General features: G+C 35.1%; 2 protein-coding genes across 2 annotated transcripts; both read left to right on the forward strand.

Moving 5' to 3' along the window:
- The first annotated feature begins 8804 nt into the window (after nt 1–8804).
- On the forward strand, nt 8805–10394 carry LOC106337443 (scarecrow-like protein 23). The gene has a single exon (XM_013776548.1). The coding sequence runs from the start codon at nt 9038–9040 to the stop codon at nt 10265–10267; it is 1230 nt and encodes a 409-aa protein (XP_013632002.1). The 5' UTR covers nt 8805–9037; the 3' UTR covers nt 10268–10394.
- A 1928-nt stretch (nt 10395–12322) lies between these two features.
- Nucleotides 12323–15264, forward strand: LOC106342489 (GTPase-activating protein GYP7-like). The gene is made up of 5 exons (XM_013781438.1): nt 12323–12673; nt 12894–13029; nt 13106–13155; nt 13584–13637; nt 13788–15264. The coding sequence occupies exons 1-5, from the start codon at nt 12429–12431 to the stop codon at nt 15112–15114; spliced, it is 1812 nt and encodes a 603-aa protein (XP_013636892.1). The 5' UTR covers nt 12323–12428; the 3' UTR covers nt 15115–15264.
- The last annotated feature ends 2601 nt before the right edge of the window (nt 15265–17865 follow it).

Raw genomic sequence — 17865 nt, forward strand, 5'->3', positions numbered from 1 at the left:
CTTTGGTAATAACATTGTTCTCTGGTGATCATATCTCGTTTTCAACTTTGTCCAAAGGTCTAGCGGATTCTCAATAGTCAAATACTGTTCTTTGAGACTCTCAATAAGATGATGACGTATAATTAATATCGCTCTGTATCTATCATTCTCACTTGCATTATTGTTCTCGGTGATACATTCACCGAGTCCCTTAGATTTCAAGATGATCTTAGTATCAAGTGCCCATTGCAAGTAATTATCTCCAGAGAGATTTAGGGCAGCAAAATCCAAGTTGTTGATTTTCGACATCTGAAATCATATGTTTCAATCTTAGGATTATAATTTTCAATGTTCTATATGATGCAATCAAGATAAGCTAAACGGATATGCAACAAGCCGCACGACCAAAAGAGATATGATGCATACATGTATGATGCAAACGCAAGCCGCACGGCCAAGACAAGGGATGATCAATCTTATCAAACGGTTTCTATATGATCTTAATGCAATCGGTTTATACATCCTAGCAACATGGTTTCTAAGAGATCATGGAAACATGAAACCTCAATCAAATAATCAAGCAATGCATCAAGGGATTTAGTTACTATCAACCTAACGATCATATTCAATGTGATTAATGCAATTAGGGTTTCAATATTAACAAGGCCGGTCGGATTAAGTTTTAAACAAGATGAGAACTAATCAATCTAGGCGATTTCAATTTCAAGATAACATTCTATTGGTTCATTAATTTAATCAACCAGATTCAAGTATGAGATTAAGCAATCCTAGCAATCGGTTCTATGTGATTATAATCAGATTCAAAACATTCAATCACATAAACAATCAAATCAATTTTGATTTCAAATTAGGGTTTGCATGGTATGCAAGGTGCATATATGCGGCTAGGCAATACGTTAATAGGGTTTCAATTTATATCAAGCAATTAGATTCAATTTCAAGTTTTAGGGTTTGGATTTATTGCCTTAGAGTTTGGTTATTAGGTTTAGTTTTACCTTAACCTTAAGATGGGTTGAATGGACCTCCAACTAGAGAAGAACCGCGAACGGATTGCTTGCTGATCGTCGCGAGCTGGAACTGATCGGGTCGCGAGCTGGAGCTGAGATCGTCGAATGGTATCGAGCTGCTATCGGGTCGCGTCGAGCAGGCTGAGATCGCGAGCTGGATGGGATCGGGAACGGGTTGAATGCGGGATGAGATGTTCTCGATCGGGTTTTGGTTCGCGATCGGGATGGGGTTATCGCCGGCTAGGGTTTAGGGTTTTATCGTCGGGATTTTGTAGCTTAGGGTTCTTAGAGTAATCGTGCTGATAACGTTTTGTGAAACTAGAGAATATAATATGTATGTTCTTATTTCTATATTATTCATAAACATAAGAAACTCTTTATATATAGAAAAATACAATAGAGATAAAAGTAAACACAAATATGGAAAGACTAGAATATGAAAATAGTACAAATCATAGATCTATAAGGAAAAGGGAAACTAGGATTTCTATTTCTCTCTAGCCGCAGTCTCTCTCTCTCATGGCCGCCGACTCTCTCTCTAAGTATTAGCCGGTTATAGACCGGACCGGTTATTGACATCTACGATACGATTTATAACAAACTTTTTTAATACCCAAATGAAACATGTTTATTAGAAGAACAAGATAGGGCATTAATTAAATGAAATGGACCGACCATGGTTGTATGATGTTGGAAAATCAAGACGTGGCCTTAGTTTACTGCCCAATTTGTCTCTGTCAGACAGTCGACTATGAACGCCAATTGGATGCATTCACGTATTAATCTACATTCTCCATTTCAAATGTTAGAATAGCATTAATTTAAGCCGATCTGGGCAAATCAATTTCGGATCACTGAATCTGTTGTAGGTCAACTGCGAGTTAATAGGTTAATGAACTTTTTTTTTTTTTAACACAAAAAATCCAGCGTATTACAAAAAATCAAGGCATAAAACCATACCAATAGGTATGTCAAGGAAACATAAACGCACTTCACACATACGAAGACAATAGTCTCATGATGGTGTGCGTTCGAATAGAAGGCTGCAGGAGAGGCTAGTGCTTCTGCAAAAATTAAGGATTGAAATTATTCACCGTCTCTACAATGGAAACTCATCAAGAGAGCATTGGACAATTTCCAAAATTGATGTCTTCTTGTTTGTTTCTAAACCATGAACTTGAATCCTTTAAACGGTTTGGCTCTTCTATTATCCACATTAGCGGCTTGAAAAGAGCTTAGCTTATAAAGATTCATCTCAAAGAGGTTAATCCAACCAATTCGTTAACAAAAGAGAATGAAATTCCATAAACGCCAAAGACCACGAAAAACAATCTGATAGTAGACACACTGCTCCAGTAATACTGAAAAACCCAACACTTCCAACTTCAGGACCACCATGAATGGACTCAGACAGGTTGGAAACACATCCTTTGCATCACGTGAGATGCACCATGGCTTAGGATCGAAACATCACCATCTGCTCGAGTAGAGGCCAGAGAAGAACACAGTCTTTAAATTCCATAAACATCCTCTATTCCAAGCCCCAAGATCTGATTGATACCCGACAAAGAAACAACAAAAACACTGAGAGAAACAACACAAGCGAGCTCCGATGCAAATACGACACACCGAACACGGCCTAGAAACCAAGATATTGAAACTAGATCTATGATATCAAGTGGACAAGCGGGCTAGCTACTCCGTCGGTCAAAAGATCCGGAACCTCCATCATCATAGCAGAGAAGTTTATGACCAAGGTAAGAACATTCAACCAAATCGCTCTAATCGTGCTACTCCACAACAACCTTCATCAGACCAGAATAGATGAGACTAACGAGAGCCTTTCCTGGCGATGGCGAGGAGCGCCGACAGCCGGAGAAGCTAGGATCTCGCCAAGAAGTTTGACGACGGCTGAAAGGTTTGGGAGAAAAAAAAAATTAGATGAGAGAAATTTAAAGCTTGGATTTTTTTTGGGGTTAATGAACTTTATATATGTTATATTTCATCTATAGTTTAAATATATGATATTTAATAAAGTGATTAAATATTCTAAATTAACATTAAACCAACAAATTAGTAAAACAATAACAAATCATGATGAAAATAAACTAATAGTGCATCACATCAACAAATCAACTAGTCTTGGTTAATTTTATCACCATTTTACTCACTTCCTCAAATAATATAATTAATGAAGTTTTAGTCAAATATAAAAATCACATATAACATACTTTACTCAACATATTATATAATAAACATGATAGTGTTTAATTATACTCCGATCGGATCGGTTCAACCAATAAATTTGAATCGCGTGCCCACGAGGTTTTTATGTCACCAAATTAATAACTAGCAAATTTATCATTGAACTTGTACCGGATTAGTGACTGTATAACCAGGTTTAATATTATATATTAAAACAGAAGTCACGATTTTAATTCATGTATGCTTTTTTTGTAAAATAAACCTAATTGACATATTCTTAAAAAGTCATGTTACATTTAATCTATAATCTTATCATTTAAATTTTGGGCATATCAAAAAATTTTATTGGACTATCAATAATTGGATTTAAACAATAGATGATTCATTGGATTTATAGATAGTATAAATTAAATAGAGATAATTTATTGTTGTAATACTATACCTCCATATGTTAATTATTTAAATATTTGTCGATGTTAAATTTTAAAATTATGAAGATTTTTTTTGAATAACAAAAATCATACTCCATCTGTTCCCAAAAATAAGATTTTCTAGAGTATACATGTTTATTAAGAATTTAATAAATGTTTATAGTTTAATTTATTTTTTATTTTATTATACACTTTCTAATAACTTTCAACCAATAAAATTTAATCAATTCAAATATTCTCAATTATTGTTCCTCAGAAGTATAAAAAAGTACCTTAACAATATAAAAAATATATCTTTGTGGAACAAGAAAAAAATCTAAAAAATCTTACTTTTGGGAACGAATATAGTATTATCTAACAATGATTAGTCTTTACTATCTTAAACCAATAAAAACAAATTTCAACCTATATAGTTTATTTTAAAAATTAAACAAAAACTAAATGTTTAATAATTTTCTCGATAATATAAATCTATGAAGCGAAAAGTTTAATTTTTTAAAAACTTTATAAATTTGTGAAATGTTACAATATCTTTGAATATGACAATCTTATATATTAAAACAGAAGTCACAACCTTGATTCATGTGTGATTTTTTTTAAAATGTACCTAATGGACCTATTCCTAGAAAGTCATGTTACATTTAATATCTAATCTTATCATTTAAATTTTGGGCATACCAAAAATTTTTATTGAGCTATCAATAATTAGATTTAAAGAATAGATGATCCATTGGATTTATAGATAGTATAAATTAAATAGATATAATTTAATGTTGTAATACTATACCTCTATATGTTAAATATTTAAATATTTTTCGAAATTAACTTTGAAAATTATAAAGATTTTTTTTTTAATAACAAAAATCATATTATCTAAAAATGATTAATATTTACTACCTTAAACCAATGAAACAAATTTTAAACTATATATTTTATTTTAAAAATTAAACAAAAACTAAATGTTTAATTACTCGATAATATAAATCTATGAAGCGAAAAGTTTAATTTTTTAAAAACTTTATAAATTTGTGAAATGTTACAATATCTTTGAATATGACAATAAAACAATATTTTACTAATCTGTATATATATAGTTACGATTTTAATAATAAAATAATTATCCGAAAATATATTTATAGAAAAAAATACAAATACATGTGAAATTTTGAAACAATCTATTCAATGAAAAAAAATGTACAGTAAACTTATTATGTTTTAAAAATTGATAGACACATATATATTATAATATATATCAATTCAGAATTAAAAACAAAATATTTATATAAAAATAAATAAAAACAAAAATCTGCGCGGTTGCGCGGGTCGAGTTCTAGTATATACAGTATTTTAGGTGTGAACACACTGGTAAGAATTAAATGACTCCAAAATATAAATAACCAACATTAAGGAGGAAAAAAAAACATTAAGGAGGGAAGATATTTTTTTGTTATACTTTTCTGTGTTGTTAATGTATCATATATGTTCGACATGATATATTTGCATTTGAAATATTTTGATTTTCTTCATTTAATTCGTTGATTGGGATGTGGTTGCTATTATTAGAGAAGCTAAGATTGGTAGTGTTTCACCAAGCTTTTCGGTTCTTCTTTGTTTTTGTCTTCACTCGGACCCCATAGAATTACTATTTTTACCAAAATTTCAAATCGGTATAATTTTTCTTGTAGCGACTTCATAAAAAGTATCAAATAAATTGTGACATATTTCTGGAACTACATTGTACGTCTGTAGTTTCCCTAAAAGACCAGGGGTGAATGTTTTTAAATTAAGTTTTCTGTATATAGAAAAGAAAATGAATATCAAAAAGCAAAAGCAAAAACAAAAACAAAAACCATACATAATAATGTTAGGTGAATTGTTTTGGAATATATTACCAGTAGATGCTTGTTACAACCTCAAATTACTTTCATGTGATAATAAAATATATGTGTCGGCAAAAATGGTAAAAGTGTCATAAGGTTTATGTTTTTATTATGTAAATTATCGGGCACAGTTTTTTTTTGACAAAATTATCGGGCACAGTTTCACGGTATTATTTGATAGTTTGTATTTGTTTGTTGTGGAGAAATATAGTGTTTGTTTTTTCGAGAAAAAAAAATAGTGTGTTTGAAAATAACTAGAGTGAATGTAAAGATATGTGACTCAACCGCTGGAGGCATCAAGTGTTAGGCACTATATTTCTTTGAAAATCGAATATGATTCCACGCTATCCTTATGTACTCACATGCATGGTTAAATGACACCCATCGTCGCATCTTAAGGCATATAACGCAGAAAAGAAGATAGGTAAAAAAAGAGATACAGGGATACCAACTTTCTAATGGTATAACCGTTATATTAATTATGAAATGAGTGTAATTGTTACGTATATATAGTATATGTGGTCGGTCTTACAAATGCATAATTAAATATTGAATGGTGAATTCAATTAGTGTTTACAGAAAAGAAAGTAAAAACAATACAAAAACAACAGTATATTCTTGTTGTGCTGGTTCCGAACTAATTGATGCCGCAGCGAAATGAGCATAGACCAAAACCAAATGTGACATTCTAACCAAATTTCTTAAGACGAGTTCAAAGTACATGTATGTCATTCGCGGGATAGTATGGCTGTGATTAGTAATGTAGGTGTTCTAGTTATTTAAAAACTGTTTTCTTTTAGTATGACCAAGCATTAGAAACTTTATTGAGAAATACGATTAATTGATTCGGTTTTTCACCTTTGTGAATGACACGCTTCATTAATAGATACAAAGTTTTTTTTTTAAATGCAACAAGAAGAGAATTCATTCTCTCATTTGTATTAAAAGTCATTTTTTTAAGCATCGCCTAGAGCAAAAACTATTCTCCACTCCACTTGTCTTTCTTCTTTTTTTTTTTTCAAGTTCTTTCCACATTCATAAATGTTTGTGCAGCAACGAAAATACATACTTATAATTAAGAAGAACAAAGTAATTATCCAGAACTAACGGATTATAAGCCTTGATAATAGATCTGAAATTTCTACCATTCAAAAGCTCGGGTTGCTATTATATTCAGAAACGAGAATATATTTGCCATCCATTACTTACATACATAGGCTGTACACAACGAGTGAATCTGATCTTAATTAGTTCGAATGTAACTAGCAACCTCAACTTGCAATTACTAGCTAATTCATCCCTCGAGATTTTGTAGCTCCAAAAATTCCCAGCAGAAGTAAACCAAATAAATGTTTTGTGCAACCATTCATGTAGAATTATGAGTTTAAATGGAGTTCAGTGAGTGATATATAAAAAAAAGAAATCTAAATACTAACCTGGAAATGACTGGAAGGAGGATCGAAGCGATGTAACTGAGGGGAATGAAGCCTGGTCCGACGTCATCAACCACTTAACTGATCGTTCATATAATATATTTATATAACCGATCGTAGATCTGAGTTAAGGGCCTCGTGCCAGACAACAATCCCCTCAAAAGAAAAAGCTTCATAGATGAACATGGAGTCCATAAGAAGAACCCTAGCTACCTTTTACAAGTGAGATGATCAGCTTATAATTTACAAAGAATCGTAAAAGTGAAAGAGAAGGAGACAAGAACGCAATGATGAAAGGAAGAGGCAGCTATATATTATTAGGAAAAGATATTGTGGAAATGTAGGTGGTAAAAATAATGAAAAGGCAAGAGGAAAAAGATAGAAAAGAACAAACATATTAAAGTCATATCTCACCAATTTGACGACCTTTTTCGTTTTGTTTAATACATTATATATATAGTTACACATTTTAGGCTTATAATGCTTTCACATGTATATGGTACTGGATATTAAAAAAAGTCAAATATTGGATTGGTGGATGATCAAGATACTATCTCTTGGTTGAATGTATCTCGGATCAAATTAAGTTAAATATTGGATTTTCTTCAGTTTCTGTGACTTAGCATAATTTACTAACAAAAACGTTACACTGAAATGTATGTTCTATGTAACACGGAAGGCTAATATCATTTTCAGCATTAGGACGATGATGCTACAAGTCAAAACAGAAATTGAGAAAGTCAAAAGATTAGTTGAGAAGTAACTAATGTAAAATGAAAATTAATAGGAAAAAAACAAAGAAAGAAGATCGATAGGTTAATTATTAGGACATGATTATGTTGGATTAGATGAAGATGAGATTACAGAGGAAAATGTCTTCATAATTCTCATGTACTCCATGTGACATTCACACACCTACCTCTCTTTTCCCTTTCTCCCCAACCCACGCATGCATTCATTTTTATATGTTTTCAATAAGAAAAGTCTTGTGACTGCCATATGCACAAAAATTTAATTGTTACAGGAGAATAAGTGGTATGGAATGGATGAACTACAAAAAACCCAAAAAATTCAGTGAAACAAATACTCCATTTACAAAGGAAAAGAAGCAGACTTAAAATGTACTCCCTGTCCCTCCTAGCCCCCTCAATAAAAGATAAAAGTTTTTGTGTGTTTAAACAATAATAAATATATCATTTTATGATTAGCTAGTTTCAATAATTTTAAATCAGTAGCAATTCAATAAATATTATTAAGTTTATAAAAGAATTCACTAATACCATCCATTATCAGCTCTTAAAAATGTACAAAATATATCAGGACAAGTAATTTATGTGAAAATACAAAATAGTTGTACACGAATAGAAAGCTTTCTTTTAAACAAAGACAATTGACATTGCAATCAACTCCAATGCAAAGCAAGATCACTTCTTCATTTGACCAAAAAAAAAAGAAGCAAGATCACTTCTTCTATCGGCAAGGATAATCTTTTGGGATGCTGATTTACGCAGAGTCAAGATTAGTCATCTTAGTAAAATGGGTCTTTTTATATCTCTAATAAGAAGCATCCACACAATAGTTAGGCACAAACCAAACCCATGGATAGCAGCAGGCTAGCAGCCCCAAGAGGTTAGCCCATTTGGTAACCTGTGTAACTCAATCTTTAATACTAGACTCATGAGAGCATATACCCAGTCCATCTAGAGAACTCAGAGGGCTATGCAGAGATTCTCTTAGCCTAAGCTAAAGGAACAAAAAGGTATAATAGAAATTGGGCTTTTTGTTCGTGGACAATCTAGTTATTAGAAAAGGACAAAAGAGAGAGAGAGAGAGAGCAGTGGTTACGTTGTTCACATAACAGTAGTTTGATGATAGCAAAGTGAATGCTTGCGAAAAAGATACAAAAGTCTTTTTGTGAAATCAGAAAAGTGATCAAATCCAAAACGACAATCTTGTCTTGTCTCTGAAAAATCCTGTCATTACTCTCTCAAACCCTTTCGCCTTTCGAATCTCCCTTTTTCTTCTTCTTCTTCATCTCTCTTCAATGATTCCACTCTCTGAATTTCACTCAACTCGTTCCCATGGCTGCAAAACGTGTCCACGGAGACTACCCTTCGTCCACCGATCTCTCCACTGTTAAACGCCACAAGGACCTCGACTTCCCCGAAGACACCACCACCGCACTCGAGGACGACGGCGCCGCCGCGATCAACCTCCTCAGCCTACTCCTACAATGCGCCGAATACGTCGCCACGGACCACCTCCGCGAAGCTTCCATCCTCTTGTCGGAAATCTCCGAGACATGCTCCCCGTTCGGTTCCTCCCCGGAGCGAGTCGTCGCCTACTTCGCGCAGGCGCTTCAGGCGCGCGTCATCAGCACCTACCTCTCCGGCGCGTGCTCGTGCTCTCAACTCTCGGAGAGTCCAATCCCGTCGCAGAAGATCTTCGCCGCCTTACAGACGTTCAACTCCCTGAGCCCTCTCATCAAATTCTCACACTTCACTGCCAATCAAGCGATCTTCCAGGCCCTGGACGGCGAGGACTCCGTCCATATCATCGACCTCGACGTCATGCAAGGCCTTCAATGGCCCGGACTCTTCCACATCCTCGCTTCACGTCCTCGAAAGCTCCGATCCATTCGGATCACCGGGTTCGGGCCATCCTCCGATGTCCTCGCCTCCACCGGCCGGAGACTCGCCGATTTCGCGGCCTCCTTGTCCCTCCCCTTCGAGTTTCGTCCCATCGTTGGCAAAATCGGAAACGTAACCGATCCGAGTCGACTCGGGAGGAGACCCGGCGAGGCTGTGGTGGTTCACTGGATGCAGCACCGGCTATACGACGTCACCGGGAACGGTATCGACGCGCTGGAGATTGTACGGAGGCTGAGGCCGAATCTGATAACGATGGTTGAGCAGGAGCTGAGCTACGACGACGGAGGAGGAGGCTGCTTTCTTGGGAGGTTCGTGGAGGCGCTGCATTATTACAGCGCGTTGTTCGACGCGCTTGGGGACGGATTGGGGGAGGAGAGTGGGGAGAGATTCACGGTGGAGCAGATCGTGCTTGCGACGGAGATAAGGAACATAGTCGGGGGGAAAAGGAGGGGGGTGATGAGGTGGAAAGAGGAGCTGAGTCGGGTCGGATTTAGACCCGTTTCGCTTCGGGGCAACCCGGCAACGCAAGCGGGTTTGTTATTGGGAATGTTGCCATGGAATGGATACACGCTGGTGGAAGAAAATGGAACCCTCCGGCTCGGTTGGAAGGACCTCTCGCTTTTGACTGCTTCCGCTTGGCAATCTCAGCCGTCCGATTAACTTTTCATTACCCTGTTTTTTTTTCCCTTTCTATAAACACACTTGATCCGTTTAAAGAATAAAGCAAGGGTGGAGAAAAATAATTATGATATAGTTGAGATATTAAAGGTTTTATATAACTCACTAATCATTTGATCAAAATATATAATCATTTGACCAAAAAATATATATATATATATATATATAATTCACTAATCCTATTTCATTTTAAAATATGCGTAAATGATAAGTAAATTCACAAAATTTATTTACATATGTAAATTGTGCAAGCTATAAAAGTGAAAAGATAAAAAAAATAATTAATAAAAAGGAGAAGAAAAATATTTTTTTTTATAATTTTACTATTTATATAGTATAAAAATAATTAATTCCGAATATAATTTTTATCTGCTGAAAATGTTTCTAAGTGAATATAAAAAGTGAGACATTATATCCATCATTTATGAATAAAATCATCTTAGTTCTGCAATTTTAGTTTGTTTTCATTGATATATGTTCTTAAAATAAATTTTTATAAAAAAATAAAATTTAAAATTTATTTTAAAATTTTACTAAGACTGAAAATCAAAATGTCCTAATTTTTGAAATAAAATTTAACATGAAATACTATCTCTTATTTTTCTCCACTTTTTTATTATTTTTATTTATTTCTAATGGGTCATATCATATGTTTAGTTTTAAATCAGTGATGGAAAAGCTTTTGAAAATGATAAATGATAAAACATATTTTCATTTTAAATATCAAGATAACATTATGAGATACTTTAGATTTTTTTTTTTTTTTTTTTTCGACCGACTTTCATTAATATGAAAGGCCCACCGGTCAGTACAACATAGATAGCGTCGATACATAGAAATAATCCACAAAACAAACATTATTAAATAAAAGCCCATTTAAAAGAAAGCGGTGACTTGAATCTTTTCCATCCACGTGCAAAGATCTTGAAGCTCTTTATGACAGGTGCCCTAGGCACGTGTCCTTCATTCTTTTTTTTTTTTTTTTTTTGTCGACCGACTTTCATTAATATGAAAGGCCCACCGGTCAGTACAACATAGATAGCGTCGATACATAGAAATAATCCACAAAACAAACATTATTAAATAAAAGCCCATTTAAAAGAAAGCGGTGACTTGAATCTTTTCCATCCACGTGCAAAGATCTTGAAGCTCTTTATGACAGGTGCCCTAGGCACGTGTCCTTCATTCAGAGTCAGCTTCCAACAGCTGCCGTGAAACTTACTCCGGCGGTAAAGCTCTGCTTCATCGCCGTCGCTTTCTTCTCTTCTCCATGGCACCGACACCAAAGCTTCACTCTCCTAGCGCCTCTGTCTTCAAACAAACTTCCATCTCTTCCTTTGGATGTTCAAATTCCATACAGCTTGGATCGATTTGGCCACAGTCGTTGCCAAAACACTTGCTAGAAGCAAATTTCGACTTTTCTTAAACTGGAACAAACCGGAAAGCTGTTATGCAAAACTCAAAGAACTCTATCCCTTCTGAGTACTTTGCTAAAACTTTTTCCAAAGGCAAAGATTGAAATCGTCTGGGATAAAGGATGAGGATGACCATCAGAACAGACGAAGACTGAAGAAAACAACCGGGATAAACTTAAAACCAGAGAGTAGAAGAAAAAACTCCGATTCATATAACTGGATCACTTATTCAAACACAACAAAACATCGCCAATGCGAAGATTGATCCTCAAAGGAAGCTAAATCGATCAAAAGATCGAATATTTACAATCAAAACAAAAAATATTCTCTCAATTTTTCATCCTCCGAAAGATTTGGATTTGATGAGAGGATGAAAATTGAGAGAAAACTCTCTCTCTAAACTAAGAGAGAGAAGCCTTTTATGAGATACTTTAGATAAAAGAGACCCTTTTTTTTTTTGAGCAACATATAAAAGAGACTTAAATTATACAATTAAAATAATAATATTAAATAGGCCGGAATGTTTTAGTTAACCCAACTGTACGTAGGCCCATTAAAGAAGTAGGCCGAGTCTTCAAAACAGCCACCTTCAAGGCTTCAACTGTCTAAGAAACAATTTTCATTTAATTTGCGTGTGGAGCCCGCTTTGCAAATTGCGGTGAGAGTCAGAAATCTTGAAGAAGAAAAATAGTGAGCGGATCCCTAGCTCTAGCTTTGCTTGGGGATTGATGTTTGGACGACTACGATTGACGACGACCATGGCTATTCGCTCCGTCTTCGTGGTCTTATTCTTGCTGATCATCGGCGGGAGATGGATCGTCTTTGCCGATGGCAGCAGCGGTGGCGCCGGGAGGAACGGCTACTCCGGCGGAGCATGGTCGTCGGCTGTTGCTCCCTCCAATGTTGGCTTAGCTGTCGCTGTCACCGTCATGGCCGGTCTCGCCGTGGCTTTCACCGTCGCCTACTCCCGTAGGTATATTGATTCATAAACAAACAAAGATCTGGCTGTGTAGAGAAGCCAAGTAGATTTGATAGGGGAAGATAAAATCGTATCGGTTATATTTCTAGTTGCTGCTTTGTTACAAAGCTTTGAGGGTCCAATCACCAAAGCTCTTTGTAATATTGTTAGTAATATGATATGACATGTAGTCTGTGTTATTTACTTACTGAAGTTGCTCATACACTTTCTTCAGAGGGAGCATTGGATCACCTTGGTCACTGAGGAGAAGAAAGCATGCTCTTCAACCTAGTCAGTGGAATGCTTTTTTCAACGACCAAGGCCAACTCAGTGATGGAGGTGTCAAATTTCTCAAGAAAGTTCGCAGTGGGGTATGCTTGCCTTTTTGACACGCTGATTTAAGCAAAATTTTCCCATTGATAGATGAATTCTCATCTTTGTTTTCAGGGTGTGGATCCAAGCATCAGACCTGAAGTTTGGCCGTTCCTACTTGGAGTGTAAGAATCAGCTTCTTTTTTTCGTTATTCCTTCTTTTATCTACCTAATGCTCAAGTAGGATTTGACCCACTCAATTATATACTTTTCCATGGAGATTTTCTTTGTTTGGCCTTAGGTTTGTTGCCCATGCATGTTCTTGAAGTGTAGATTTTTCTTTGGGGTTGGTCATTTCTGTTATATAGGTTTAAGGTAGAATCAATAGCACAACTGTAAAGTACTCATTAACTAGAAGTGATGATTTAAATGGGAGAGTCTCAGAGTCGCCTTTATGTTTTTCTTCATGGGGATTCATAAGACTTGCCCTAGCTTTGTCGAACCAAAATTCCACGGGCCTTCACTCTACATTTGTTTTGATGAACATGTGCAAGTTATGAGTACTCTTTATCATCCCGACACACTGTAACCTTATTCCACTTACCTCTCACAGGTATGACTTAAACAGCACCGAAGAAGAAAGAGATTCTATTCGACAGCAGAAACAGTACGTTAGTTTATACTTATCTAGAGTTTCATGGCTTCTCAACTTTCTACCAATATTACGTTTCCCATTTTTCTCTTAGATTTCGGAACGCCTATCACTTAGATTTCATGTCAGTATGTGAATAGATTTTTATATATGTAAGTCCTGCAGGAAGGAATACGAAAACCTGCGGAGACAGTGTCGCGAGATTCATAAACGCAATGAAAATGGTTGTGACTCAAAGCAAACAGCTCAGAGCAGCAACACCGATGACAGTCAGGTTCTTGATTCCCATGATATTGCAGAAGTCAATAGTTCAAAGAGATCCATCCAAGTAGAAGAAGAATCAGAGAAGTTGAATTCCAAATCGATTCTTCAGGATGGGGACTGTGAAGAGAGTGGCGTCACCTCCGAAGATGCTGCTAATGACTCAGACTCAACCAACTCTGAAGAAACCGAGACTTCGCCTCTTCTAGAGAAAGAAGAAGCAGAAAGCCACGACACCGTTAGCTCAGACTCAACCAAATCCGAAGAAACCGAGACTTCACCTCTTCAAGCCAAAGACGAAGCACAATGCGTTAACTCTGAAGAAACTGAGACTTTGCCTCTTGTAGCTAAAGAAGAAGCAGAAAGCCAAGATAAAGTCAACCAAGAAAAAGACACTCTGACTCCATCACCAAACCCAAAATCTCAGGCCGAAGAGGAATTCAACACAACTTGGCAGAGAATTATCCGCCTGGATGCAGTGAGAGCAAATGATGAATGGGTTCCCTACTCACCGTCTCAAGCTGCTGTGTCTGACAAAAAAGCCCGAGGAATAGCCACAGAGGTTGGTCTTAATGACTACGAGCACTTGGAGCCCTGCCGGATCTTCCACGCGGCCCGTCTGGTCGGCATCCTCGAAGCCTACGCAGTGTATGACCCAGAAATCGGATACTGTCAAGGAATGAGCGACTTACTATCTCCGTTAATCGCAGTAATCGAAGACGACGCCTTAGCATTCTGGTGCTTCGTCGGGTTCATGAGTAAAGCACGTCATAATTTCAGGCTAGACGAGGTTGGAATCAGGCGACAACTCTCAATGGTATCGAAGATCATAAAATACAAAGATATACGCTTGTACAGGCACTTAGAGAACCTAGAAGCGGAAGACTGCTTCTTTGTATACCGTATGGTGGTGGTTCTGTTCAGACGAGAACTAACCTTTGAGCAAACGCTGTGTCTCTGGGAAGTCATGTGGGCGGATCAAGCAGCCATAAGAACCGGGATTGCAAAGGCCACTTGGGGTAGAATCAGGTTACGGGCACCGCCCACAGAAGATTTGTTGCTGTATGCAATAGCTGCAAGCGTGTTGCAGAGGAGGAAGACGATCATAGAGGAGTACAGTGGGATGGATGAGATAATGAAGGAATGTAATAGCATGGCTGGTCGTCTTGATGTTTGGAAACTTCTTGACGATGCTCATGACTTGGTTGTCAATCTTCACGACAAGATCTGAGAGAGAGAGTGTTAAATCTCACTCTTTGCCACTATCACTTTACTTGTTGCACTTTTTTGTTAGTGTGTTCATCTGTTATTGTTACTTAAAAATGTGAAACAAATGTTGTCCCAAAAGCGCTCGAAAAAACGTTTCATCCATGTCTTGGAATTTTTTGTTACTTAAATAAGTAGACCTAAAATGGATGGGAAGAAGTTGAGATGTCAGCCGCTCAGTTAGTTGATGACTGAGAAATTCTCTAAAAGCAGCAACCCGGTTAGATGTTGTTTTGGAAAACAGATAATTGAGTAGGCCTTGCTTTCGGATTTGGTTATTTCCCGATATTTGATTGGACGATGGCCCCCATATCAACACAATAACGGCGCAAGTTTCTCTCCAGTGCAAAACACATCAGACTTTTAAATTATCGTGGAGTTGTCATGTCAATAAATGAAAAAAGTTTTACTATCAATCAAAACATTTTAATCACATATCAGCGTAGTTGATCTCAATAAATTATTTCTTTCCTTTCTCAAAGTCGTAGAAACTCTTCTTCTCTTTTTCACATTAGTTAATCTCAAAAAATTGACGGACACTCTTCTTCTCTTTTTCACATTAATTTGTGATATATATGGCAACGCTTTAGCTTTTAGGTACTTGGAACAAAGCCGTGAATATGATAAGGTAAATTCTTCATAACCGTGTTTTCTAAATCTTCTTTACAAAAAGAAAAATGTTTTCTAAATCTTTGTTCGCTGCTTTATTTTTTAATGGTCATGTTATCTATTTAAATAGAAAATGAATACAGTGTTTTAGGTCTTGCAAATAAGAGGTTAACAAGAAATAAACAACACTGAAAAGTTTTTCATCGAACAATTAGTACATCAAATGGAAAGTAGGTGAAAAGTAGGCTCTATCCAGTCAATTGCTTCTGCAGGACCAGGGCTGAAGCATATTTGAAGCTAAGCCAGGTTATGTTTTACGTTAAAGAAAAAACTTTGTTCTTGATAGTGGTGTCAATGGTTCTGCTTCTCATCTTTATTTCTGAACCAAAGAGTTTAATAAAATTCTCTTTCTACGGAATCTTACAAGCCAGCTCTCCTTTTATCAGTTCAATTCTGATCTGGTTATCTTTTTTTTTGATTAAATTCTAGACGGAATCGGAAAATTTGGAATTCGAAGTGGATGAGACTTGTTTGTTTAAACTGCTCTGAAGTATATGACAGATGAAACAGAGAGTCAGAGACAATGATATCATCACACCAGCAGTAGTTTTTGTATAGGTTGATACATGGAATCAGAAGGATCCATAGAGTATTAGAGTTGCTTCCTTAGATAAATATTTGGGTTTATATAATTGGATGGTAATATTGTGTGGTCCATGGATAAGTGCTTCTAGAATATTAAAGGAGAAAACTGCAAACATATACTAACTAAAGAATTATGTTCTTCTAGGATTTACAAAGAAATTCCATGTATTAAGTTTCGTGATTTTTAAGGAACAATGGGTTGGGAATTCAAGCTTTTTTTAACTAATCTCAATTAAACGAAAAATGCTTACGTTTTTGAGGGTTTATATTCAAGAATAGATCAAATTAGTATGTTGTTATAAAAGATAATTTCTTAAGATGAAATTAGAGATTCCCAATTCAATGAGAATATGAATATTAGGGTAACAAAATCAATTTGGTTTGTGACTATATATGTGTTTGCCTCCCAAATTTTAATCAGAGGTCTTTTCCTTCATAACAAAAGAGAAGCTCACAAGAGGTGAAACAGATTGTATTTGTATCTGGCAATTATAAGATATCATATATTGATTTTATCAGTTTCTCGTTACTACATTTTGATTCCATTATATAGTATTTACGAACATGGATTATGTTTGTATTATATATCTCTCAAGAAATGTTTCAAGTAAAAGCAAGCCAAAAAATTATTATGGAAGTGTGCAAGAGATTGAGCATAAATGAGTAGACTGGAAGTGTGCAAGAGATTGAGTAGAAATTACGGTTACTCACAAGATTAGAAAGTTTTGAAAAAGAAAAATATATAGTATATGATAAATTTGATTGCTAAGTATATTTTTTTAATTTTCATAAAAAGTAAATTTCTTAGTCGTTTAATTATTTTCTCGTTTTTGACATACGCTAAACGAATTCTGTCTATATAAACTAACAAAAAGTATCTTAATAAGATGTGTATTATTTAATATTTATAAATAAACATTATAAATATTATGATTTTATCTCAAAAACGAGTTATGTCTATATAAACTAACATTGTGATTTTATCTCAAAAATATATACATCTAATTTTGAAACTATATTTATCTAAAAAGCCAAGAAGAATTAGGATATTAACATCCAATTTCATTTTTTCTATTGGCTCTCAAAGTTTTTTTATTAGGATATTGTTTGTCTCTTAATAATTAAGTTAACCAAATGTGTTTACTCCTAAAAGCATACTTTTAGCTAAAATAATATATATATTATGAAAACTATTCACTATACATTTAATAGATGAAAAGAATAATAATTTTTGTACAACTATGTACACAATAAAAGTAAAACCAAAGTTAGGGGTGCATTATTTTCCTAAATATGCATGGTTTCTAAGTATATATTCATCTATTCTTATATGTTGACTAATACTTTATCTTTTTCATTGCTTACAATATAAATTTGTAATTTTAGTTATAATTTTTGGGATTGTTTCTTTTCAAAATGTAGAAATATTTGTTATAGAAGATTCATTTTGTATCTATCATAT

The sequence above is a fragment of the Brassica oleracea genome, chromosome C4 (assembly GCF_000695525.1).
Source record: "Brassica oleracea var. oleracea cultivar TO1000 chromosome C4, BOL, whole genome shotgun sequence".
In the NCBI taxonomy this organism is placed as follows: Eukaryota; Viridiplantae; Streptophyta; class Magnoliopsida; order Brassicales; family Brassicaceae; genus Brassica; species Brassica oleracea.